The 27,305-nt window shown below is 35.0% G+C and overlaps 1 protein-coding gene across 5 annotated transcripts in view; it reads left to right on the top strand.

Annotated features, from left to right (window-relative positions):
• Positions 1 to 27,305, top strand: part of Col12a1 (collagen type XII alpha 1 chain) — a 120,095-nt gene that overhangs the window by 77,991 nt on the left and 14,799 nt on the right. For all 5 annotated transcript variants that reach the window (XM_074079357.1, XM_074079375.1, XM_074079361.1 and 2 more), the window contains 17 exons: positions 456 to 572; positions 714 to 860; positions 1,382 to 1,456; positions 2,788 to 2,927; positions 4,791 to 4,914; positions 5,084 to 5,227; positions 6,769 to 6,933; positions 8,100 to 8,138; positions 8,235 to 8,373; positions 10,442 to 10,584; positions 10,883 to 10,992; positions 20,478 to 20,627; positions 22,234 to 22,311; positions 24,090 to 24,176; positions 25,808 to 25,861; positions 26,391 to 26,486; positions 27,014 to 27,067. In XM_074079357.1, coding sequence (XP_073935458.1) covers positions 456 to 572; positions 714 to 860; positions 1,382 to 1,456; positions 2,788 to 2,927; positions 4,791 to 4,914; positions 5,084 to 5,227; positions 6,769 to 6,933; positions 8,100 to 8,138; positions 8,235 to 8,373; positions 10,442 to 10,584; positions 10,883 to 10,992; positions 20,478 to 20,627; positions 22,234 to 22,311; positions 24,090 to 24,176; positions 25,808 to 25,861; positions 26,391 to 26,486; positions 27,014 to 27,067 — 1,862 coding nt within the window. The remainder of the gene's footprint in view (positions 1 to 455; positions 573 to 713; positions 861 to 1,381; positions 1,457 to 2,787; positions 2,928 to 4,790; positions 4,915 to 5,083; positions 5,228 to 6,768; positions 6,934 to 8,099; positions 8,139 to 8,234; positions 8,374 to 10,441; positions 10,585 to 10,882; positions 10,993 to 20,477; positions 20,628 to 22,233; positions 22,312 to 24,089; positions 24,177 to 25,807; positions 25,862 to 26,390; positions 26,487 to 27,013; positions 27,068 to 27,305) is intronic.

Below are 27,305 nucleotides of genomic sequence, written 5' to 3'. Positions count from 1 at the left end.
ATTCCATTGTGTATAAATACCACATTTTCTTGATCCATTTGTCAGCAGTGGGGATGCTAGTTTTCTTGACATTCAATGTTAAGTTATTTATTACCCTAAATCCATTGATACAATTTTATTGAATTACTGAATTTTGCCCACAGATAGATTTTGTGGTCACCAAGTGCTTTAATATATGTTTAAGGACTTAATAAGATAGCCTTTCAGAAAAATTTCTTATGATTTTCCACAAGGGACTGTGTGATTTCGTTTCCTCAAAAGTTAGTCATGGAAAGGGAGGTTTGTTTTGACTCTGCTATATTTTCATGTATATTTGATGTATGTTTCTTATAAGAAAACATTGAGATTTTAGACATTTTTTTCAGTCACAGTGGGAGTTCAAAAATTGTGTTGAGATTAAAAGTATGCGTTTTGTGCTTTCATTCAGAAAGTGAATCTCTTTATTTCTTTTGTAGTGTATTTAAATGTGACAGATCTGAAAACTTACCAAGTTGGGTGGGATACATTCTGTGTCAAATGGTCACCTCACCGGGCAGCGACCTCCTACAGGCTAAAACTGAGTCCTGCAGATGGTATGTGTGTAAAAGAAAATGAACTGGAGTATGTAGTGGAAACATTTTAAACTTCAGTAAAGAAGAATTCATTGTCCTTATAAAATGCCTTAAAAAATAATAGATGATAACACTTGCATTTTCCTTTGGTGTCATGACCAGGAACTAGAGGACAAGAAATTACAGTGCGTGGATCAGAAACTAGCCACTGCTTCACTGGCCTCTCACCAGAGGCTGAATATAGTGCTACTGTTTTTGTGCAGACACCAAATCTTGAGGGGCCAGGTGTTCCCATCAAAGAACATACCAGTAAGTTTTTGAATAATCTGGAAACTCTTCATTCTATTCTGTATAGCATAATCCTGGTATGGGAGACTTAATGATACCTTCCCCTCATGGGTAGCAGTAATGGTGGTATGATGGAAAGTTCCTGAAAGTACAGTCTATGCAGAAATTCCAGGTTGTCCTTGCTGCAAAGTTGATACTGCTTTAAGGAAAGGACTGAAAGGGTGAGAGATGGCTGTAGCCCACAGAGAGAAGGTGAACATGCATTCACTTTAATGACTTTTATTCTTTTGACCTTCTCTTCTTTGCATCTTTGCATTCTGTTGTTGATGTGAACACCTACCAACAATACCAATTATGGAAAGAATAGGATCTTTCCATAAAAAAATTTCATAAAATTTGTCAGTTTTAATGAAATGAGGCTAGAGCCTTGTTTTCTAAGACTTGGTTTGTTATTGAAGATTTAGATTGCTCTTAAAATTTGCTTTCTGGGATATGAAATGTGTGCATGTTGTATTTTTCTAATTATTATTTTAAAATTCTAGCTGTAAAGCCAACGGAAGCTCCTACAGAGCCACCTACACCCTCTCCTCCTCCCACTATTCCTCCAGCCCGTGATGGTAAGTACAGTTGGATAGGCAATAAGTACAGCTGATAGGGATTTCCAGACTTCTCATTTATGCTGCAGATACATCATTTACAATTGATAAGAAAAATATTTCAGAATTATTTTTCTTGCTGAAAAGTTTTAGATTGAAAGAAAAGATTGCCATTGTTTGTTCCTCTCCTCCAGGCACATTTTGGTATGAATAAAATCAGTCATAAACTACTCCAGGTCTTTATTTCCTCAGTTATGCAGGTTAAGATCTAGTGATAGCATCCACAGTCCGTAGTAACATGGTAGCTTTTTCTTTGCATGGTATCAATGGGATATATGAACCTTTTTTGGCTGTGTCTGCGACCTAGTTCCTGAGGCTCTTGACTGTGTAACTCCTGACTTTCTGATCTGAGTCAAGTTCTGGATTACACAAAGCTAAAAAAATCTTTCCATTTACCAAACCTTGAAATGTAATTGTCAGTAGCAGTGAACTGGTAAAAAGATATACTGAAGGACTGAGGCTGGACCCTCAGTAATTTGGGTGTGATTCTTCCTTCAGTGCTCGATCAAATTAAGCTCATGCAAAAAAACTACTGGATTATTCTTTTCCCACATTTTTTTATTTTAGAAAGCATTCCAGATTTGAAAGGATATGTCTTTCATATTAGAAGGATCTAGATTATTGCAACTTTATTAAACCTATTACATAAGTCAAATTCAAAATTAAAACTATATAAAATAATAAAGGCTAAAGGGAAATACACTAGTGGCTTTCTTTAGAATGTTGAAAGAAACTCAGCAATCTTGGCTTAAAAACATGTTAATTTTTTTTAAAATAAGCTTTATTTTCTACAGTAGTTTAGGGTTCACAACAAACTGAGCAGGAAGTATAGAGAGTTTTTTGCTCCTAGCCTCCCAACTATCAATATCCCCGGCTAGACTGGTACACTTGTGGCAATGGAAGACCTACACAGCATTACCATTCAAAGTCCATAGTACATTCTATATGCTGTTTTCAAAAAGTAAAATTTTGTTTAATTTTTCTTTAGATATTTTTAACTTCTAAGTCTAAAAACAGTCAAATTAAAGATGTTTGTTTATTTTATTTTCTTCTTTTCTTCCCCATATATGATTCCAGTGGCCTAATTTTAAGGAAAAAAAATTTATTTGTACTAAATCTTTGATAATTCTTTTTAAAATCTCCAAACCCACTGATGGTCCTCCAGTTCTGGACATCATTGTTCTTCATTTGATTCTACCTGAATGATTGTTTGAAGCAGTTTGTAGAGTTCATTTAAATGGAAGAATTAAACAGATTTGGGGCTTCCTCTGTGCCTTTTTTTTTTTTTTCAGTATGCAAAGGGGCCAAGGCTGATATTGTGTTCTTGACGGATGCCTCTTGGAGTATTGGGGATGATAATTTTAACAAAGTTGTAAAATTCATTTTCAATACTGTGGGGGCCTTTGATGAAATCAGTCCTGCTGGGATTCAGGTGAGTGTTAATCTCAACACAACATTATTCATTTGTTGTGTCTTGCTGTTTCCTCTGAACTTTCCTTTTTAAGTAGAAAGTTGTTTCATTATAAACTGTGTTTTGACCTTTATAATTTGCTGTTTCCTTTATACATGTATTTTTTGGAAGGGAGGAAGTGGGTGTAAATGATAAATAAATAGAAAAATAAATATTCCTATAGGTTTCCTTTTTTTGGCTAGATGATACTCCCATTGGAGACTTTAAGGGAGTGTGACTCCAACTTCCTGCTTAAAATTTCCAACATTTTTACATTTCCATGAAAGGTCATCCAAAGTTCTGAACATTAAATCCATTATGATTGTCATGTCTTATAAAGTGAGAAGACTATAGTGACTGGAGTGGGTAGGTGCAATCTGCTGTCTGCTCTATTATTATATTGCATTTATTATCCCTGCTAAAACAATGTCCATTAATAAGCAAAAGGGTGTTAAATTTGTTTTCCTAAAATGATATTACTTCCAGTGTATTTGTTGTACTAGAGTAGGAACTTAAAGAAGTTAATATTTTTGAGAGGCTTCAAAAAGTAATTAATCATTTTGCCCTAATCTACCTATAAAGCTGTAAAGCTCCACCATTCTCAGTATACCCATGAATTTATGAACTCTCACATCCAGTGGCACTAAAGTATTTGGGGAGGCCTTCCCTGACTCCTTTGAGAATCCAAATTCAAGCTATTATTAGCTATTTCTTGTATTCGGTAGTCTTGAAGGCTCACTTCAAATTCCACCCCTTCTGGAGAGGCTCCCTGATAGCAGTAGGCATTCCATGCTCATGAAGTATTTTGTGAGAATCACCATTGTAGCAAATACCATTTTACATGGTCCTTACTTGTGTGTCTCTCTTCTATCTAAATCACTGTCTAGTCTTTAAAGCAAGAAATTCTATCTTTAAACATATTCTCTTTTTCTTTTCTTCTCAATTTATTTTGGTGGATTTTCTTTATTCTGGCAGTTTGTTTGTCATTGTGGCATCTTACAGAAAAGATTTTGAAATAAATGATAATTTCTTAAGCAAACTACATTCTCTTTATGAAGTAATACTTTATGGAAGGAATACAGTAAAAGTGAAATCCCACTGTAACCTTGTGGACATTGTTCCAACCCAAGAAGAATAAAAAGCCTGGTTTCATTCTTAATTTAGTGTGTCAACAGCTCAGCTGTGTTTTCATCCTTTTCAGAATTAGAATTTCTAATAAAAATAGCTATTGTACTTACTAACTTCAGTTACTGTGTATACATGGTTATTATTCTTTTAAACAACCTTAGAAGATAAATAGAATTATCTTCACTTTACTGACAAGGAAACTAACGCCAAGAAGTAGGAACTTAACTTAGTGTCATACAGCTATTAATTTACAGAGCTGGGATTTGAGCCCAGTGAATCCTGACTATAAAACCTGAACTCTTTCCATTAAATCACACTGTCACCAAGTTTCTCATGAGTGGTGATTACTGTCATGTATGGAACATTTTTATATTACTGTGAAGAATGAATATAGTCAATGAGAAGTACAGTTGGCTGAGAACGAACTCTTCAACCAACAACTGGGTTCTTATTTATAGTGCTGGGATCTCAGTGTTCCCCAGATTAGCCGATCTCTTCTTAAGTCCTAGGAAAGACACATGGATACAGCATATTTGCATCATTAGTATCAGTTACAACAATTTCAGTGAGGACTGGGAATTAGAGAATTTAATGAGACAACAGCAGCCATTGTTACAATAATAACTATAAAGAGGATATAATATCCTGCTAAGTCTATGACACCCTTCTCTCTACTCTGCAGCTAAGTGAATCACTGCAACATCCATTTTCTTTCAGGTTTCATTTGTGCAGTACAGTGATGAGGTCAAGTCTGAGTTCAAGCTGAACACATACAATGACAAGGCCTTGGCTCTTGGGGCCCTTCAGAACATTAGGTACAGAGGAGGAAACACAAGAACAGGTATAGTTCATCAGAGTCTGTGAAGATCTTTGGTATCCAAACATAATGGATAGTACTGAGTGTATCATCTCATTGAAGGGTCCAGACTGTAATTATGTCGGCATGGCTAATGGCATTTGGATAGTTTTCACTGAGGTGATATTAAAGTGTCCCCTGTCACACTCCATAGGCAAGGCCCTCACATTTATCAAGGAGAAGGTCTTGACCTGGGAGAGCGGCATGAGGAAGAATGTCCCCAAGGTGTTAGTTGTGGTCACCGATGGTCGGTCACAGGATGAGGTCAAGAAGGCAGCTTTCATCATACAGCAGTCAGGTAAGTGTAAGGACTGGATTTGATTGCATTCATTATCTTAAATACTCAGAAATGATTGAAAAAGACAACATTTACTGATTTTATGTTCTTCTGTTTTGCTGTGTACTCTTATAATGTTAGTTTAAACTTAATTATGGAATAGTTAGCTAATTCCTCAAAAATGATATGGTGTATTTTTTGTAGAAGATGTGATTCAGGGTTTGTCAAGGGGTAAATAGAATCTCCCCATAGCAGCTTGAAAGGTATAAGATAATGGGGGTATCCTTAAAGTGAGTGTTCTGCCATGGCAGTGATGTATCTTGATGCTGGTTCCTATGTAAGGAGAGGTCTACGATGTCTTCAGTTTTAGTTTGTCCTTGCAGATTCAGACGTAATACAGATTGCTGAAGGGTACACTGCAAGTTAAAAAGTATCAAGCTCTCGGGGTGATATCTCTAGGTTAGGTTTTTGTCAAGCAAACATCCTGAGAGCCCCTTGGTAACATTGCCCTTTGGGTTCATTGGGTTGTTAGAAATGAAATGAGGTCTTTCCATTACTTGCATTCTCATCCTTCCCCCTTCTGCCCCAAGCAGGGTCCAAGGTGGGTTTATTTTAGAAAGTGTCCTATGCTTTGGGTGATGTATTCCAAGAAATTTTAAGGTGATGTGGAATTTGTCATCTGCATATACATAATTCTTTTGCTAAAATTATGAGTGTTGATTAGTGCTATACCATGCCATCTCTTTCAGTGGAGATTGTTCTTCATGCTTATCTCTCTCTCTCTCTCTCATCTACCTATCTATCATCTATCTTTTACACACATATTATAAATTCATTGCCATAAGGTCATATACTTTGAGCAGACTTATAGACATTTTGTCTTTAGCTGACTTGAATTTGGGGTTATGGATTTGCTTCCCTAGTTACCATATACATGTATACACTAAATTACAAATTATATGCCAAACCTTATATACTAACCTATGTTTTTTCTGAGATCAAGTTAACTTTTGGAGCAAAGGCTTTGTTTGTTTGTATTAGCCTAAATAAAGGATGTTTTATTGCCAGTGGGAATTGCGGGTTCTGTTTCAAAGGTGGTCAAAGTACTGCCATCGAGTCTGAGTTTGCTGAGAAAAATCAGTTTCAAGAATTCAAATTTAAAATAGCTCATTCTTGGTTTCTGAGTCATATAAGCTTAAGTTCTAAATGGTACCTAAGGGAGCCTCTCAACTTAGTGTATTTTAGGACTGTGGCTCTGTGGAAGGCTATCTGCACCACACAATATCTTTTTCTTATTAAAAGCTTCATCTTTTAATTATTAGAATTTTATTTTAGGAGACCCAGTGAATTGAATTGATAAGCCAGAAAATAGGATGACTTGGAAAAAAATGCATATTCCTTAAGAAGTCCATGTTCATCCATTGAGGAGAGTTCACGTCAAATGAAAGGACTTGCTGCACCATTGAGAAAATACAGCATCATTTCTGATAAAGTTTTTTTATTTCAAATAATAAAAGACAGAAATACCATATGTAATTCACTCTGCAAACACTACTTTGCAGGGTTCAGTGTCTTTGTAGTTGGTGTGGCTGATGTGGACTACAGCGAACTTGCTAACATTGCCAGCAAGCCAAGTGAACGGCATGTGTTCATTGTGGATGACTTTGAATCCTTTGAGAAGATAGAGGATAACCTCATTACATTTGTTTGTGAAACTGCCACCTCAAGTAAGTCATGGTTCACGTAGATCCATAACCTAACTTGTCTTGAAAAATAAGTATGTATAGACAATTATTCATACTATTTGGGATCAAGTATCTGCATAAATAGAACATGGGAAATCATGAATCATTGTTCCATTGAGATCATGCTAAATGTGTGCTTGTCAGAAGTCCATTTTTAGTCTTGAAGATGTAATAATCCTTGTGTGGAAATAAAGCATTTTAATATATTCTTTTCCCACCACCCCAGTGGTTGTGGCATTGGGGTAAATTAAGCTTCAGCTTAGAGTTGCATATACAGAAACATTTCTGAAGAAGCTTTTCCCTCTTAGTAATCAATTGGTATTCTTTCTGTCAACATTTGTGTTTCACGAGAGCCATGAAAAACTGGCTTGTGCCTGTGTGCTCAGTAGAAATCAGTTGATTGTCATTGATTTGCTTGGTTTAGAGATTTTTTATACCAAGACCTCAAGTTCATCTTTTAAACTATAGTGTCAGATTAAAGATAAACTGAACCTATTTATCTCCTTTTTCATCCACAATCAAGGTTGTGCTTTACAAGTGTGGTGTTTCCACCTATTAACAATTATATTTTAAAAACTCAAAACTCTGCTTAGAGGTGGTAGCAATAAACAAGTTCTAAACAAACTGTGAAAATTTATGCTGAACCCCAGTATGGAACAGCAGTGGTTGAAATGGGTAGGGAACCAGAATTGTCTTCTTTCTGCATCAAATGGTCTTGGATGTAGCCCTTTGGTTCCCCTGGCACTTAAGGGGTACAGGGTCAAAATTGCTGTGTACTCATTAATGTTATGTGATGTTTGGTATCTATTGTGAGGCTTGGGGGCTTGGAAGAGAGGAGGATTGGGGATGAATGAATTTTTTCTCTCTTTGAATAAATCTGAAATTCTCTCGGAGGAAATTAATGTATTTCAAAAGCAGAAAAAAGTTTTCCCTTTGAATTCCACTAATTCTTTAGGAGATTGTAAAATTTCAGTTGAACTAGACAATGTTCAGAAAGCATTTCTTACTATGAGAAATAACTTATAAAAGGTTAAAGTGATAAATTTAATACATGAATGTGATGCACAGCACATACATTGCTATTTCTGTGCATATATATTTGTACATCATGTTGGTGAATCATAACTAAAGCACACTGTGCATTGCAGGTTGCCCTCTCATTTATTTGGATGGCTACACCTCACCAGGTAAGTATTTATATCCTTGGGCTAATTTATTTCAAGATTTAAGAAATAAAATAATTAAAATGTACTGATTTTAATATTTTCCTCTCTGATGTAAAGGTTTTAAGATGCTTGAAGCATACAACCTGACAGAAAAGAATTTTGCTTCTGTACAAGGAGTCTCTCTGGAGTCAGGGTCTTTCCCCAGCATCTCAGCTTACAGGCTTCAGAAGAATGCCTTTATCAGTCAGCCTACTGTGTAAGTGTGAAAATGGGAGGTCCTTCTCTTGTAATGGGCAAGAAGTTCTTGGAATCTTTGCTGACTTCCTAGAAACTTGGAAATTTTCAAAGGTCAGAAGACTCCTTATGCATAACCTGGTTTGGTTTCCTTAAAAATCGTTGGGTTGATTGCCTTCCATCAGATTATCTAGCAGTTTTCATGAGGGAAACTAGGATTCAAACTTTGTTATTCCCAGACCCAAGTATGATGGATTCCTGATTCTGTTGCACTGAAAGCGAGGGTTGAACTTTTGCTTCTTCTAAGGGAGGCTGTTAAAACAGGAAGGCAGCTTATTATTTTGAACATTTCCTCCTGTGATGCAGAACTGGATGGAATAAGTGAAGAATGAGAGCAGGCAATTTTTAGAAAATGAAGGACCGCCATACTTAATGCTAGTCCACAATCAGACAGGCGGTGATTAGTTTGTATTGGCTGATTCTCTGGCACTCTGTGGGGTAGCTCTAGATGTTATTTTATTTCATGAAGGTTTGCACCTGGATATGATAATGGAAGCATGTATTTCTTATTCATTAAAATGAAAACTTTTATGTTGAAAAACTTGTGTTTGGCAACGTACAGAGAGAAAAGAAGAGGAAGAAATAAAGCTTTCAGAAACTTAGGACAGTCATAAAATAAGGTCTGAAATGTGAAATGCTCGGGGACAGCTAAAACCAAAGTATTTTATCTGAAGGAGGCACAGATTATATTGTAGCTTGACCACATTGCAAGTTCCTAACTCATTTATACTTGGCCACATTGGTTCAACATGCAGGTTTTTCAGTGAATCTTAAAACCCAGCATTTAACTCTTTCAGTCACTTCAAGATATGAATTCTACATTTTATTTTACTTTTTGGCAGTACTGGGGTTTGAACTCAGGGCCGTGTGCTTGCTAGGAAAGCACTCTTATCATTTGATCCATGCTCCCAGTGACAGCCTATTGTCTTCATGAGAGTCAAAACTTTGGCTGCACGGCAAGAAGCATAAATGTAATTGAATTACTATTTTGTATGAGTTCCAGTTAACTAGGGAAGAAGGTGAAAATGGGCTAAGTAAGAGATGAGGTAATGTGGAGAGAACTTTTTTAACATGGAACATTTTAAAGCTAGTTCTTGAATATGAAAGGCATCACGCCAGCTTGCCCAGAGCACATGTTTGAAGAAGCGAGACAGTGATACAGTTACACAGAGTACTAGACGCACAGTACTAGGAGGACATGTAGCCTCAAGAAGCATTCTGTGGAAATAAGCAATAGCTTCTTTTCTGTCCAAGAGTTGACTACTTAGGCCTTTTGTTCTACTTTTAGGTAGAAGGTGTTACATGGTCTCAGATAGAAAAACATCAATTCTGTTTTAACAACAGAGTCAACAATGGTTGACTCAACTCGGAAGGACACAGGAGATTTTTTTTTTTTTAGTCTCACAGCTTTAGAACCAAAAAACATTTCCTTTTAATTGAATCACATCCTTCATCATCACTAAATCTTTGCCCATGTACATGGCTTAAATATTTACAGTTGGTCCTATTTTGGGGGAATACGTGAGTGTCTCTAGGTGATTTGTTTGAATTTAAGGGAGGAATTTGTACGTGTAAGTACTATTTATAGTAGCGAGAGAGAGAAATTAAAACTTTAAGTCATTTTACCTATGACCTCATTCCCTGACTTTGGAAATAATGATATACAATGGGTAAGATTCATTCTCTTCACATGGTATCTATAGTTATTATATTGATTACTCCAAACTTATCTCATGATTTTATAATTCTGTGTGTCTCTAAAAGAAATTAATGAAAATGATAAAAGACTATTTAGTAATTTCCTAGACTTTGGTGATTTTATCAGATTATAATTAATCAATTACTACTGACAGAGTGGGTCTTTAGTGTTTGTTCCCTTGATGTGTTTCCCAAATTATTTCCCTCTGTTATGAAGCCAGATGATTATGAATAGCCTCTAATACTCATCAGAATGATATTCTGGTTTAAAGGCTTAAAACAGTCTCTGTTTCTGATGAATATTTATTTATTTATTTTGCTTTATCCAACAGAGAACTACATCCAAATGGACTCCCTCCTTCATATACAATTATATTATTGTTCAGACTTCTCCCAGAAACTCCCAATGATCCTTTTGCCATTTGGCAAATTACAGACAGAGACTATAAACCACAAGTTGGAGTAATTGCAGATCGTAAGGATTTTAATCCTATTTCAAGGCATATGCATGCATAGTTTTGATTATGTTTTTTTCCTTTTCTTCTCTTCTCTTTAGGCACCTTCCAGATATATATATTTACTTTGCACATGCTTTTGTGTTTAACTTTTTCAAATATAACATGTCAATAAATAAGTAGCAGTTAATCAAAAATGAAATTTTTGAATGTTTTAGAAATCTCTCCAACAAGAATTATTCGCTAATGCTTTCAATACATGAAATGCTTTCAATTACACCATGTATGTGATTTAATCATGATCTTATGCTATTACAGCTTCTAGCAAGACGTTATCATTCTTTAATAAGGACACAAGAGGTGAAGTACAAACAGTTATGTTTGACACAGATGAAGTAAAGACACTATTTTATGGAAGTTTTCATAAGGTAAAAATGTAAGATTCTTTGAGTCTTATTTCTATAAAAAAGAATATGGCTTAAGAACTAATACTTTCTTACAATGTCATGCCAGGTTGGCAGAATCCTAGCTATATCTTTTAAAAATAAAATCTTATTTTAGATAATTTGATTACTTTAAAGAAGAATATTTTAAAAAATAATAATTCTACTAATCAATAGATAACCACCATTAACACTTTGATATATTTCAATGTTTAGATCTTTTCAAACTTTGAATCAGGTAGCACATATTGATGTTGCCCACTTGTTTTTCTACTTATCTCTTTATTGTGAACTTTGTGTCATTTAGTTTGTAAGGCTTAATAATTTTGTGTGTTATATTGTAATTAATATTATTTTATAAAAAACAGGAACATTCTTTTACTTGCTTGTTTATTGAAAAGTTATAAACATGCCAGTGAAATGTAGAATAAACATTTTTACCAGTTGAAAATTATCTACCAAACTAATTAAGATAAATGTTTAAGATTTTTTTCATGAACACACTTATTCTGTAAAAACACAATTCTCTAAACATGTAATACTCTATAAATTCTTATTAAAACTTCTCAGTTGTCTTCTAGGGTGTTCTCTGTTCTTGGTGATCTTAAATCTTTATATGTCAACATCCCAAGTGAGAATTGAAGAACCTTTCTGTCCTTGAGTAGGTTTAGCATGATTTATTGCTGTTTCTACTTGTGGGGAAACTTGGCTTCTTTCCAGAATGTTTTGATAATCATTAATCAGATGATTAATAGGGATGATAAAGGACTCCCCTCATCCAGCTCAAAGAGGCTTCAATGTGCCTGTTGGAGGTAACCAAAAACCAAAACCCAAAGCAAAACAGAAAACCACCAAAAAAACCCCAACAATAGAGAAGAAACAAAAATCTCTAAGTACATCATATATCTACTTAAAATTTTATAAACTTTTATGTAGTATGGTAAAATAACCCAACAATAGAGAAGAAACAAAAATCTCTAAGTACATCATAAATCTACTTAAAATTTTACAGACTTTTATGTAGTACGGTAAAATAAATTCTTCCTTGAGAAAGCAAATTCTAGTTTGGAAAATGTTATTGGCTTTAACCGATCTTATCTGATAATAGATGTTGATTCTGCCAAAGTTCTCATGAGCTTTTTTGGCTCACTGGTACTCCTATTAAACTTATATTTGAGCAGCATGCTTATCTTTCCTTTAGTAACCAAAAAAGATACTGATAATCTAATCTTCTACTGACCCGCTGCTGATCACTATTTACTAACTATTTAAAATTTTCCAACTTTCATGAAATGTTTCATTTTATTTGAGCCAAAAGGCAGTATTTTCAAAAGTCTATTGTGACAGTCATTAGTTTTTGCAAATCAAGATATTTTTCTGACATTGCCTTCCTCATACTGTTTGTCTTCCTAGAGAGGTGTCTGCATTCCTTTTCCTTCTCATTAGCTCTATCTCTGTTCCTCAAATTCTCTACTGTCTTTCATAATCTGTCCTTTTTTAGTTTTTCCTTTCCTTTTTCATGGTGTTATTTCTCCTTCATTCCTTAACTTCATTTTTTTAAAAAAAAATATAGCTTTCTTGAGGTGTCATTGATATACAAAAATTATATATGTTTAAGGTATATTAGGAAGTGTTTTGATATACATATACATTGGGAAATGGTATTCACATTCAAACTAATTAGCATACTTATTACTTATTTATCATCTTTTGGGTTGAAGACATATAGTTTAAGATCTAGCCTCTTAGCAAATAGAATGTATCACCCCACCCCATTCCTTCAGCTCACTCTCATTTATTCCATCAGTTCAATCACCACCATCTATTTACATTCTTTACTGACTAAAGGACTTATGAACTCTTCTTTCACTTCTCACTTAATTCTTGAACTGAAGTTCTTCAACCTTGAGATGAGAATGTGCAGTACTCTGAGAGTAGAAAAATTAGTGATAATGGCAGGAAGAGGTTGCTTTGAGGGAGGAGAATGCTAAGAGAGTTTAATTATACCTGACAGATGATTATCACTTGTGGATTCTCTTAAGGCATTTTTTTCTGATTGTTTTTGGTGTCTCTGTTCTGTTGTTAACAGATGAGTAAAACCCTGTGAGAAATTTATACTAAGAGGAAGAACTAGATTAGGTAAAAATATACTTTTAGGAAATAGCTGAACCTGGGAAAAGATAGGAGTGATTAGGAGGTCCCTATTTCTATCTATTAGTCTGTGACCAACAGAGTTTGACAGGTGATAAATAAAGATTGATTATCCTAACTACTTGAGATTTCAATCTGTAGATGAAGATCCCAATCCAAAAAGCAACTATGAATGAGATTAAAATGCAATAAGACATACTGAGTTAATTGTAGTAAAATGTGCTATGTGTTTTAGGATATGCTTATTTTTATGAATGATGCAAAACAATGGGTTTCATAATGACATTTTCATAAGTCTTGACAGTGCACTTTGATTGTATTTCTTGCCCCCATCACCCTCTCTTGTTATAATTTCCTGAGCTATTGGAGTCCGATTCAAAAATTCATTGCTATGCCTATGTCTTCAAGTGTTTTCCTGTAGTAGTTTCAAAGTCTTTCAGGTTTACATAAAGGTCTTTGATTCATTTTGAATTGATTTTCATAGAGGGTGAGAGATAGGATTCTAGTTTCAAATCTTCTACATGTGACTATCAAGTTTTCCCAATGCCATTTGTTGAAGAAGCTGTCGTTTCCCCAAGGCATTTTTTTTTTTTGGCACTATTGTTAAGAATCAGATGGCTGTAGCTATGTGGCTTTATTTCTGGGTCCCTTACTCTATCCCATTAGTCTATGTGTCTGGTTTTCTTCCAGTATCATACTGTTTATGTTAATATGGCTCTATGGCTTTGTAGAATAATTTGAAGTTAAGTATTGTGATGCTTCCAGATTTGCTCTTTTCTCAGAATTCTTGTGGTTATTTTGGTATCTTTGTGCTTCCATATGAATTTTTTTTGGTGGTTGTTGGGTTTGAATTCAGTGCCTTGGAATTGTTAGAAAATTGCTCTACCACTTGAGCCACACCTCCTTCATATGAATTTTAGGATTGATTTTTCTATTTCTGTGAAAAAATGTCATTGTAATTTTGATGGGGATTGCATTGAATCTGCAGATCACTTTTGGTAATATTGCCACTTCACAACAGTAATTCTGTAGCATCCAGGGGCATGACAGATCTTTCCACCTTGTAGTGTCTTCTTCTATTTCTTTCTTCAGTGTTTGATGGTTTTCATTATAGAGTTTTTTTATCTCACTGCTAATGTTTAGTCTTAGTACATAGCTTTAACGTAACATAAAAGATGTCATTTTAGCTTCCTTTTTCCTATTTGTATCCCTTTTATTTCCTTCTCTTGCTTTATTGATAGGATTTAAGTCATGTATTGAAGAAGAGTGAAGGGAGTGGACACCCTTGTTTTGTTCCTAATTTTAAAGGAAATGCTTTCAGTTTTTTTCCATTTGGTACAATGCTGCTTATAGGTGTTTTGGATATAGCCTTTATTATGTCAAGGATGGTCCTTCTGTTCCTAGGCTTTTATCGTGAAGAAATGTTTAATTTTGAAGAGCCTTTTTCTGCATTTGTTGAAATGATCATGTGATTTTTGTCCCTGATTCTTTTTATATGTGGTATTACTTTTATTGAGTTGCATATGTTGAAACTTTCTTGCATCTTTTAGAATGAAACCTTTTTGGTCATGTTGTCTGGTCCTCTTAATGTGTTGCTGAATCTGGTTTGTAAGTATTTTATCAGGGATTTTTGAAATGTATTTCCCAATGCAACTGATCTATCGTTTTCTTTTATCATTGTATTCTTATCTGGTTTTTCTTTCAGGGTAATATTGCAGAATAAATTTGGTAGTGTTCCTTCCATTTCTAATTTATGGAATTGTTTTAGGACCATTTATCTGTGAATCTGTCTGGTCTTTGGCTTTTCTTTGTTGTGAGATTAGCCCTCAATCTCATTGCTCTTTATAGATCTGTGTAAGTTGTTTATATAATCTTTGTTCAATTTTGGTGGATCATAAATATCTAGACATTTATTCAATTTTTTCTGGATTTTCTAATTTATTGGAATATAAATTTCAAAATATTCCCTAATGTTTCTCTTGACTTCATTGGTATCTGTTGTAATATCCTTATTTTGCCTCTAATTTTACTGATTTGGGTTTTCTCTTCTTTTGGTTATTTTGGCTGTTTGTCAATCTTGCTTATAGTTTCAAGAAGCAATTAGTTGTTGTGGTTTCATTGATTCTTTGTATTGTTCTTTTAGTCTTCATTTCTGTTCCAATCTTTTTTTCTTTTTTCTTTTTTGATGGGACTGGGGTTTGAACTCAGGGCTTTGTGCTTGCAAAGCAGGTGTGCTACTGCTTCAGCAATCTTTATTAATTCTGTTTACTAGTTATGGGTTGGCTTGTTCTTGTTTTTCAGAGCTTGAGGTATTTCATTATTATACTGAGACATCTCTGACTTTTTAATGTAGGTACTTAAAGCTATGTACTTCCCACTTAGATCTGCTTTTGCTACATCTGAAAGGTTCTGATAAGTTGTGTTTTCATTTTCATTTGATTCTATGAAATTTTAAGTTTTGTCTCTTCAGTGACTCACTGATCACTCAAAAGTGTATCGTTCAATCTCCATGTGTTTACATAGTTTCTGTAGCTTATCTTGCTATTGATTTCTAATTTTATTCCATTATGACCTGATAATATACAAGAAATCATTTCAAAATTATTTTTTTGTATTTATTAAGACTTGCCTTATGACCTAAAATGTGCTCTACTTTGGAGAAAGTTCCATGGGCTGCTGAGAAGAATGTATGTTCTGCAGCTGTAGAATGGAATACTCTGTCGATGTCTGTTGAGTTCATTGGACCTGTGGTACAGTTTAACTCTCAAGATTCTTAGTTAATTTTTTTGTGTAGATGATCTATCTACTGGTCAAAGTGAGGTATGGAATTCACCCACCATTATTATATCTGGACCTCTCTGTCCAGTAGTATTTGTTTCATGAAATTGGGTGTACCAATTTTAACTGCATATATATTTAGAATCATTATATCTTCTTGATGGATTGTTCTATCTCTTCTAATTTTGAATTGATGTCTTCTTTGTCAGATATGAGTGTAGCTACTCTGTCTTGCTTTCAGTTTCTACTTGCTTGGTATATCATTTTCCTCCTTTCACTTTCAGTCTGTGTGTCTGTGCCAGTGAGGTTGTTTCATGCAGACAACAAACAGTTGAATCTTTGTTTTTTAATTCATCAGCCAATTTATGTCTCCTAATTGGAGAGTTGAGATTAATTGGAAAGTTAAGACCATTTACATTTATGAATATTATTGAGAGGTAGCTTCTTTTTTTCTCATTTATTCATATGTGCATACAAGAGGTAGTTTCTGATTCTTATAATTTTGTTGGTTTTTTCCTCCTGATTGACTTGAGTAATGTTTTTTATTTTCTTTCACCTTATTAGCCTCAGGCGTTTGCTGGTTTGCTGAGTCAAACATGTTTGATTCTTTCCTATTTCTTATTTGCTCTTGTGTTCTACTGGTGACATTTATTGTCTCCTGAGCTCTCATATTTGTTGACTTTCTTTCTCATCTGTGTATAGAATTCTTTTCAGTATCTTTTACAATGCTGGCTTAATGGTCACAAATTGTTTTAGTTTGTGCTTACCTTGGAAGGTCTTTATTTCCTCATCAATTTTAAAGGATAACTTTGCAGGATATTGTTATTTTAGTTGGTTCTTGAATTTTAGGGTTTCTGTTGAGAGGGCTGATCTTTCCCCAGATATGGGAAATTTTCTGTTACAATTTCATTGAATAGGTTATCTGTGACTTTAGTGTGTACCTTTGCTCCTTCCTCTACCTCATGGATTATTAGGTTTGGCTTCTTGATCATGTCTCAGACTTCTTAAAAGTTGTGGTCATTCTTGTACTTTTTTCTTTATTGCTGTGTAAATGTACTATTTCTTTGACCTTGTCCTCAACCTTTCTTCAATCCATCAAGAAGATATAATAAATGTAGATGTATATGCACTGAACATTGGCACACCCAATTTCACTTGATCTAGTCTGTTGGTGATATTTCCATTTTTTAAAATTTTATCTATTTTTTCATTTTCAACACTTTTGGTAGTTCCCCTCCTACACTTGGAATCTCTATTTCCTGACTGAATTTCTCATCCATATTACTGGCTTTCTCATCCAGGTCTTGAACTGACTGTCTTACTCATTCACTTGTTTGTTTGAATCCTCTTTGAGGTAATTGATCATTTTTATAACTAGACTTTTTAATTCCTTGACATTTCAACCATTTTAATTTCTTTGGATTTGGATCTTGAGGAGTTATGATCTTTTGAAAGAGTCATAGTTCCTTGCTTTTTCATATTTTTGTATTTCAACATTTCAATTTGTACATCTATTAGGATGGATATCTCTTTTGGTTTTCTAAATTTTATGCAGGTCTTCTTAGTAGGCAGTCTTTTCTTGGGGTTGTGATCCCCACAACCACTCAGAGGAGAGAAAGAAGGCACCAGTAATTAAAAAAAAATTTTTAAAAACCCACATATTTAAATGTAGTAAAAACAACTGGAGACCTTAGCTACACCATGATAAAGTTAGAAATAAGAAAGTTAGGAATCAGAATACTTCTAAGGATAACTTAGGAGTTCAAATATTATTAAAGCTGAAGCTTATAGCTAAGTAGTAAAAAGGAGGGGGGTTAAGGAAAGGAAAAAAAGACAGAAGAAGGCAGAAAAGAGAAAAGTATATGGATGTAGGAATAAGAAATAGAAGTGGAGAAAAGTACAATAAAATAAGCATACAGAAGAAGATAGTTAAAAAATAATCCCACAAAACAAAAGAAAAAGATCCCCCATGGGTGAGTATTTCCTCCTTGCTGAGAAAAGAATGGATTCCCCCTACCTAGGCTTATCTTTTGCTGTTTCCTTGGGGGGCAGGACAGCTATTTATTCTCTCTGAATTCTAAAAAAGCTGAGCCAGAAAGGACTGTTTGCAGGCTGTGGCCCTTAGAACTCTTTGGGAGGGTACCAAGCAGTCAGACCAAAGCATCTGTGTTGGCTGAGCAATGCACAGAGCTTTGATTGATCTTGTGTGCCCTAGCCTCCAAGCTCTCTGTCCTCAAACTCCTGCTCATATTCACACATAGCTTTTCTCTCTCCTCTTACAGAATTTGGGTCACAGCTCCACCAATGTGTTCACTTTTGTCTTCCCTGTCCAGCATGGCTTGCACTCCCTTCCCACATATTTCTGTGTCTGTGAATCTGAGTACAGGTCAAAATCATTTTCCTGGATCCACACTGATTGTGCCCTAGACAAGGAAGGTGGAGTTGGGGTTTGGAGGTATAAAAATGCAGGGTCTTCTGGTCTCCCCAGGTGAGAGGTTTGACTTTATGAGCTCTTCTAAGATGATTCTCCTCCATGTCACCAGTGAAGAAGCTAGAAAGTGCAGGGGGCCCTCTTTCTGCCATCTGCTTGCTGCATGGTACATCTCCCATATTAAACATTATTTTTGCAGTGTTCCAGCTTGTGCACCTGTGGGACTTCCCAGGGCTTTACTTTTCTCCTATGCTTTGCAGCCCCATTGTGGGAGATTTTCCCCTCTTCCTTATTACTTTGATTGATGCTCTATGTTCTGTTTGTTTCTTTTATAAGTCTAAAATTCAGTATTTCTAGATTTTACCTGGTTTCTCATTGTCTACTGTTTATTGCCCTCAGCCATGCCTTTCCACACTATACACCTCTCCTCGCAGCTACATATATAATGCTTTGTTTCAGATTCCTGGAGACACAGGAAAGTGCTGCATGTCTCTAATCCACTATTTTCTCTTTTCTTGTGATGTACTTCTTTATCATAGTTAGCACTGAATGACTAGTGCAGTTGGAATGATTTTTTTTTCATGGTGTATGATCTTTTAATTTTATTTATTTTTTATTGTTTATTCATTTATTCATATGTGCATACATTGTTTGGGCCATCTCTCCCCCCAGACCCCCACACCTCCTTCTCCCCCCGCTTGCTTCCAGGCAGATCTGTTCTGCCCTTTTCTCCAATTTTGTTGGAGAAGACATAAGTGATAGTAAGAAAGACAGTGTTTTTGCTAGTTTAAGATAAAGATAGCTACACAGAGAGATTCCTAGCATTGCTTCCATGCACATGTATATTATAAACTGAATTAATTTTGATGCAAATTGAAATGGTTTTGATTTTGAAATAATTTTATGGATACTGTGCTTTCCATATACTTTGCAAATATTTGTTTCTGTGGCTGTTTATATGAGATAGCAAGGAAGCTCTAATTTTAATAATAAATATCCTACAAGTGCTTATATGACATTCTTCTTGAATTCCATATTAGTTGATTACCCTGAGGGCACTTAAACTTTAGTTTTAGTAAGCTATGTATCCCTTGTATATAAAAAACAACATATAATTCATATTTTATCATAAGTGTGATAAACTTAATATTTTGGTGGTAACCCCATGTGGGAAAAATATTTAGTTTAAAAAAAATTTTGGAAATTTTTCTTATGCTTCTTGACTTAGAACATTTAAGAGCATTTCTGTTCTTTTTAACTTTCTGCCAAACTTTTCAACATAATCATCAAGTACTTAACTGGAGTTTTTGTGCTGTGATAAGTAAAAAGTCTGAGGGTAACTATAAACTCAGCAATTACCCCCAACTGCTCTTTACACTGTTGAAATAAAAAATGCTTTATTAATTATCTGTACTAATGGATTTCTTGACATTCTGTGTGTCTCCTGTAGAAGACACAAAATAAACCAACAAAAGCTTCTTTCCCTAAAGGAATATGAATCCTAAAATCTATGGATTTCTAGAGTTGAATCTCTATAGCAGATGTGATAGTTCTTGACTATGTTGGATATCTATGGGTTATTTTTGGCTGAAACTGGGGAATAATAAATTACAATTTGAATTTAGCAGTCAGTGGAAGACATCTGAAACTTGTACAATACATTAACTTCTACTTGGAAAGCTCTTTATAGTTTACAAGGTCATTTCACCTACTACACCTCTCTAGTCATCTCAGTGAGAGTACATAGTGGGAAAATAAGAAATATGCACGAATATGCGAATAAGATATGGAGAGTCAGAGAGTTAAGTGGCTTATTTAGTTTCATATTGTTAACAAATGACAGCATTGAGTTTGTGACCGTACCACCCTGAACACACCTGATTTTGACTGATCTCAGAAGCAAAACGGGAATCAGCTTAGTCAGTACTTGGATAGGAGACAGCATTGACATTGCAACCTGGCTCTTGGTTTTTAGTTTAAGATTTTTGGTTTGGGATGAGAAAAATTTAAGAAAAACAAACAAACAAACAAAACCTGTGATCTGAAATATGCAGAAGCCAGCAAATTTTTCTTGTTAGAATTTTATAATGGAAACAAATTTTCTTTTTAGGTTCATATTGTAGTCACTCCAAAAAGTGTTAAGATTTACATTGACTGCTATGAAATTATAGAAAAAGATATCAAGGAAGCTGGAAACATCACAACTGATGGTTATGAAATTCTTGGAAAACTACTTAAAGGGGAAAGGAAATCAGCCACAGTACGTAATGTATTTTTGTTTCTTGGTACCTTGTGTTAAGCTTATTACAGTGTTTACCAAATAGTGTAGTGAGTTTTACTTATTTTTTTCTTCAGTGAGTTTTTTATTAGTGTATATTTATTGTACAGGGCTGTTTCATTGTAATGTTTCTATACATACATATAATGTACTTTGATCAAATTCACCCCCTTATTACTCTTTCTTTTCTTCCTTCCCTCCTTTTTAAGGCAACTTTTAACATATTCCCTTATTCTATTTTCATACTTGATGTAAAGTACTTCCTTCAAATTCATCTCTCCCCACCTTCTTTCACCCTCCCAACTCCCACTGGTTCTCAGTGGGTTTTAAATTGTCAAAATTATAGGTCAGATTGAAACTGTTGAAAAGTTACATTCAGAAAATATGCAGGAGACTGGACATGATAATGCACTTTTACTATTAGAAGAAAATAAGATCTCTAGACACCAAGAAACAGCAGGTAGTCATCCTAAACCAGGATCAAATCAAAGAGGAGCAACGCCAGTAGTGCCAGAAATCTCAGTGAAATCTACAATAGCTTCTTTTTCATTTTCAAAGATAATAGTTGTTACTGGAAATTCATGCAATCAGGACATTAAGCATCTGTAGACATTAGCTCTGACTCACTAGAGCCTGTTTTCACTTGCTCATAGAGGAGTCATGCCTCTGTCTCAGAAGGGTCAGCACAGCAAGGCAGCCCGCTGGTACTTGACTCACAAGTTTCATGCCAGCTCTATTCAGTGTGATCTAGCAATGAAGGTTTACTTGTAAAGCTCTCAGTAGACCAGGGCAAGTAAGTTCATATTAAATGTCAATTAGTAACTGTCCTAAAAGTGAAGCTAATTTCTTTGGCTTGTATTATTATTTTAATGTCATTATTTATTTATCTTTCTTCTGTGGGAAAACTTTTTCTTCTAGATTCAAAAGGGAAATGTTTTTAGCTTACAATAAACAACTAGTTTGAGTTTAATATAATGGATTAAGGCCCAATTTTTGGTTGAATTTGTGATTTGATACTGGAAAGAAAAGTTATGAGGTTTTTAAATGAATGACTATGACTAGACAACCTTTTGTTTTTGTCAGAAGAACTCTATTTTAAACTGAAGAAAGAAAGAACGTATATGCTATATTGAAATTGTTAAGTCAAAGGCCATGAGAAAAGTCACTAGTCAACCCTACATAACAGTTTCTAAAATGAAGATCATCAGTTGTAGATGATTAAAGGAACAAATAGTTCCTTTAATGTTACTTTTCCACAGAAATGGATTCTTCAAAATGGATTTGAGTGTGTGTAGTCTTCAAATTCATTTAAGTACAGAAATTCATGTTCTCTTAAAAAAAAGTCTAATCAAACATTTCATTTTAGCCAGGGAAGTGAATTAAGAGGTCTAATATACATTTTACTTTTCTATTTCTCTTAGGCATGTATTTCTATATTCTTTCTTTATGAAGTAAGGATCATATTGTTCTCAAGGGCTTGCACTCCTGAGATAATTTCTAAGAAGTTGTCAAAGGTTAAAATGTGGAAATGTTAATATAAAATGTTTCTCATGCATCTTTAGCTGATGTTGCTGTTGGTTGTTTGCAGTTTCAAATCCAGAGTTTTGACATTGTCTGCAGCCCAGTATGGACCAGTAGAGACAGATGCTGTGATATTCCCTCTAGGGTAAGTAAAATGGAATGAATCCTGTCCTGGCTTTACTAATCCCTCAAGAACAAACCCTGTGATGCAGATGGTCTGGGAGAGGAAGTAGCACTCAGCAGCTGCATTTCCAGACTGGAGCCAAGGGACACGCGATATGTGCGTGCACATCATCCACCGCAGCTCAGGCCAGTGCTTGTGTGACCCTTCCCTCACAAGCTAGGAATGCACAAGACCATATCTGGAAATTCTCCTAACAGAAAAGTCATGCTGAGTCAATGTGTTTGATAAATCTACTTACTGCAAAGCCTTCCTGTTGGTTATAAAATATCAGCATTTTACAGAATTATTCATCACATTTCTGGAGATGTAAGATTTTTTACATGGAAATAGCTGTATTTCTTATTGAGATGATGGCTTTCCCTCCTACTATCTGTGTAGGTGATAATAGTTAAGAAGTTCAACATTGGAGATGGGTTTGAAGCAAAAATTGAATACATCCACAAGATAAATGTGCATTCAAGTCAACAAGTATTTATTGAGCCTTCATTACAAGCCACACACTATTTTGTGTTCTAGGGACGTAGTGTTAAAAAGTGAGTGCTCTAGTGAAAAATAGAAAGGGAAAGATAATTAGCAAATAGATACACACAGTTGGCTTTTGCTGTCTGTGGGTTCCTTAACTGTAGATTCAACCACTGCAGATTGAAAATATTTTAAAAAATTGCATCTGTACGTCATTATTTCCTAAACAGTACACTATACCAGCTATCCATAGCATTTACATTGTTTTAGGCATTATTAATAATCTAGATAGGCATTTTTAATAATCTGGAGATGATTTAAAGTGTACATGAGGATGTGCTTAGGTTATATGCAAATACTTCAGCATTTTATATGACGGACTTGAGCATCCTTAGATTTTGGTACTTGCAAGGGGTCCTGGAACCAATTCCCCCAGATACTGAGTGATGACCATATTGTGCTATAGAATTTGAGCCCTAGGATGAGAAACAAATTAGGGGAAAAGGATAGGGAGTAATGATAGGTACCATCAGCCTTGGGTGATGATGTCAGATGTAAGCAGAGACCTGAATGAAATGAGGGAGCAAACTGTGTGAATAATGGAGGAAGAACATTCCACCTGGAGAGAATTATAAATGACCCAAGGCTAGAGTGCTGTAAACATCTGAGAACAATGACATAGGTCAGTGGGATTGGAACAGAGTAAAAGCAAAATGGGAAAGTGGTAGATGATGAGACAGGCATGGTGGTGAGGGACTGGTTCTCACAACACAATGGATCTTGCAGGTCATGAAAAGAATTTTGGATTTTTTTCCTGAAAAAAATTGGAATTGATGTCTAATATATTGAGTCAGGTATGGTAGTTCATGCTTCTAATTTCAGCACTGGGGAGTCTGAGGCAGGTGGATGTTGAGTTCAGTGCTGGCCTGAGTCTTAGACCAACCTGAGCTATGTAGTGAAACCCTAAAAACAAACAAACCAAAAAGATACATGATATTTCTCTAACATTGGATTAGAGAAAATTGGATTAAACTCCCAGTGGTCCTGGTAATTTTGTAAACATTTCTTTGTTGTGTGTGATTTCCTAAAGTAAAGTATACAATAAAGACATAAAGAGCAAAGCAAGTTTCAATGTAAGGTTGTTTATAAGTAATAATAACTAGAAATTATTTCTTCAAGTTGGGAAACAGACTTCCATGTGTACTGAAGTGGGGTGGTGGATGGGCAATCTCCCCCCATCCCAAATTCATAGGTAAATAATCTTCTCAAAATTTCAGAGAGATGAAGCAAAATGCCCTGCTCTTCCAAATGCTTGTACATGTACACAGGACAGCGTTGGACCTCCAGGTCCTCCAGGCCCTGCGGTAAGGAAAGAGAAATAGAATTTTTTTCTTTTTAAATCTTTGGAGTGATCATCTGTTTGCCAGCATGTAGTTGATAAAATGCTTCTATATATCTGTGTTTTCTAGGATAGAGCAAATTAAATTGCAGCCCATCTATGTAGTATATTTAGAGATTTGGAATAGAGTAAATCAAGAAGAAAATTTGATTCTGGCATTTGACACATTTCTGTAGCCACATGGGAATAATGATATTGGCTAGTCTTCAAGAGCTTTTCCCTTAAAGATGTGAACTTGGGCTTCCATCTGTACTTACATGACTGAAAATTCTTTGCATCTCCCAAAAACTTCTTGTATGAATGGTTGAGAGGCTTACCTAAGAACAACTTGCTTAGAGCCTGGAATATGTACATTTTGTATAACAGTTATATCACGAGCATCACACATAAAGAAGTTAATTCACATATGTGTGAATATCATAAGCTCTGGGTGAAAGTCCTAGAGTTTGGAATAACATGAGTGAGAAGACTATGACCAGGTCTATAGGTGGGAGGGGTAAGAGAAGGAAGACCACGAAAGTGCAAGGCAAAGCAGTGAAGATGGTAGTGGTGGATCTCATTGATCAGTCAGTAATTTTCTGATGTAGTCCATCCAACATCTGATCTGGGTCACTTTTGAGAAATAGAAGTGGTAGCTCTAAGCCCCATTACCTTCTTCAAAGAAAATAGGTAACTGACAGAAGGACAGCTCGAGGATTCTCAGAACACCAAATTTAACTCTACTTGGGTCATACCAAAGAATATAAATTCATTTTAGGTTAATTACAAAGTAGGTTCTAATGTATAGAATCAAAATGTCATTGGAGTGCCATCTTTTTTGTTAGTTGCAGTTATTTACCTTGATTTGTATTTGTAATCATAAAGTTATATCCTGGTTGTGACAGAGTTTTTAAAGAAGTTTTTTCCCTTCCAGTTGTGAGGTAACATCATTGGATGTCGTTATCATTTATGTTGTCTTTGTTCCGTGGTCTCTTAATTCCTGTTTCTTGCTATTTTCTTTCTTTTTTTTCTTTCAGTGGTGCTGGGCTTTGAACTCAGGGCCTCACGCTTGCTATGCAAACACTGCTATCACTTGAGCCACTCTGCAAGCCCCCTAATTCCTATTTCTTAAGTACATGTTCTGAGAAATTTGAGATACTCCTCTTTTTTGGGTATTATTTTCCCTGAAGGATGTAATTCACATAATTCCAGAACACATTTTTCTCTTTACTGTATTCAAGTAGTGTTTGCTCTACTGAATAAGTCTCAAATTTACAAGTGTACTTCAGGTTTTGCTCGATAAGACCAGCTCAGAATGTAAAAATAAGACACCTAAAATTCACAAAATTTTGAAATTCTCTTTTTCTACATAAAATGTAACATGATTTTTTTCCATGCTGGGAATTGAATCCAGGGTCTCAGGGATGCTAGGCAAACCCTCAACCACTGAGCTACATCCCCAGCCATGACATGAAAGTTTTATGCTAATATTTTGCAAGTAGCTGTGAAAGTACTGATTTTGTCTGAAGAATGCACTCCTTCTTGAACAATTTTAATATATCTATTTCCATTTTCTTTTATGTTCCCACTAAATTGTGCTGTTACGTTATATTTTAGGGAGGACCTGGTGCTAAAGGCCCCAGAGGTGAAAGAGGTATCAATGGAGCAATTGTGAGTGTATTTTGGAGCTCGTTTAAATGTTTGTCTGTATGTTGAAGTCTGGTTGTTCAAATTTCCACTAAGTGGATATGTGATTTTGAGCAAATTATTTCAGGTTTAGTCTGCCTTAGATAAAGTCTTTAGTTTTAGGCCTTTACTATCTTAAACATGGTCTTGGAACATAGCTCCTGAGGATAATGGGGGGCTACTATAAATAAAATCTAATGAAATTTGAGCTTTGAGCTTATAGTAACCTATGATTATAAATATATAATGTATTATATTCAGTGTATCATACTTTTTAAAAAATCTGTTTCTAATAAGACTTTTAGAATCTAAATGTGGTATGACTTTATTGAACTTTCTATTTCTTTAAATGAATAAAGAAAAAATAGCATTAATAAATACTTTTTGTAGATGTATGGATTCTAGAATATTTGCAAAATCTAAATGCTTGATGTCTTAGAGTTATGAAGACATGTTTCTGTTAGCTCTTGACTGTATGACATTACTTGTGGTTCTCTCTCTTAACTCATTTTAGGGACCTCCTGGTCCTCGTGGAGATACTGGTCCTCCAGGCCCCCAGGGTCCTCCAGGTCCCCAGGGACCCAATGGACTCTCTATTCCAGGAGAACAAGTAAGTACAAAGGATTTCTGTAGTAAACGAGAATGGTGGATTAACATTGAGTTTAACTGGAACATTTTCTGTATTTTGCCAGACTCAATTGTTTTCTCAAGAATTCAACAAAGTTAGCCACTTAGATGATGTCTAGGATGAATATTATTTTAGACATGTAAATGGTAAATGCAATAGTATATTCCTATGCAGAAAAAATTGCCACTACTTGTTTCACCTTTTAAAACATTTCTTCCAATGCATATTTCATTTATGTTAAACTATATTCTTCCAAAGTAAGTATATTAGCTGATAATTATGTAAAATTACCTAACACTACAAGTGGAAATTATAGTATTTGCAGCTTAAAAATGACTATCAATCCAAAATATACCTTATTCTTATCCCTTAAAAAAACTCTTATGTGCTAATCTTTGAACTCTTACATTGGATTTATGAAGTGAAGATTTCATAAGTGACTCATATGTTTGCTTGTTACTTAATGTCTGTAAAATGCCTGACAGCCATCTTTCCATTGCTTACTCCAGGGTCGCCAGGGTATGAAAGGTGATGCTGGAGAACCAGGACTTCCAGGTCGAACAGTGAGTTGTTTTTGAAGTTGCTTTTTATTACCTGTCATGCATTATTTGAAGAGTTGCCTTCATAGTGTTCAAGGGTAAACTATGATCAAGTAGTGAAGCATAAACCTGGATATGTTCTTCACATTATTTCCAGTTCTTACCCTGGACTTAGTCTTCATGCTTGTGCTGTTCAAGTCAGTCTCTGCTTGTTGATTAACATCTGTATGTGTGTAGAATACTGTGTTTGACTGTGGTTTCC

The sequence above is a fragment of the Castor canadensis genome, chromosome 1, assembly GCF_047511655.1.
Source record: "Castor canadensis chromosome 1, mCasCan1.hap1v2, whole genome shotgun sequence".
In the NCBI taxonomy this organism is placed as follows: domain Eukaryota; kingdom Metazoa; phylum Chordata; class Mammalia; order Rodentia; family Castoridae; genus Castor; species Castor canadensis.
This window is presented reverse-complemented; position numbering and strand designations above follow the sequence as displayed.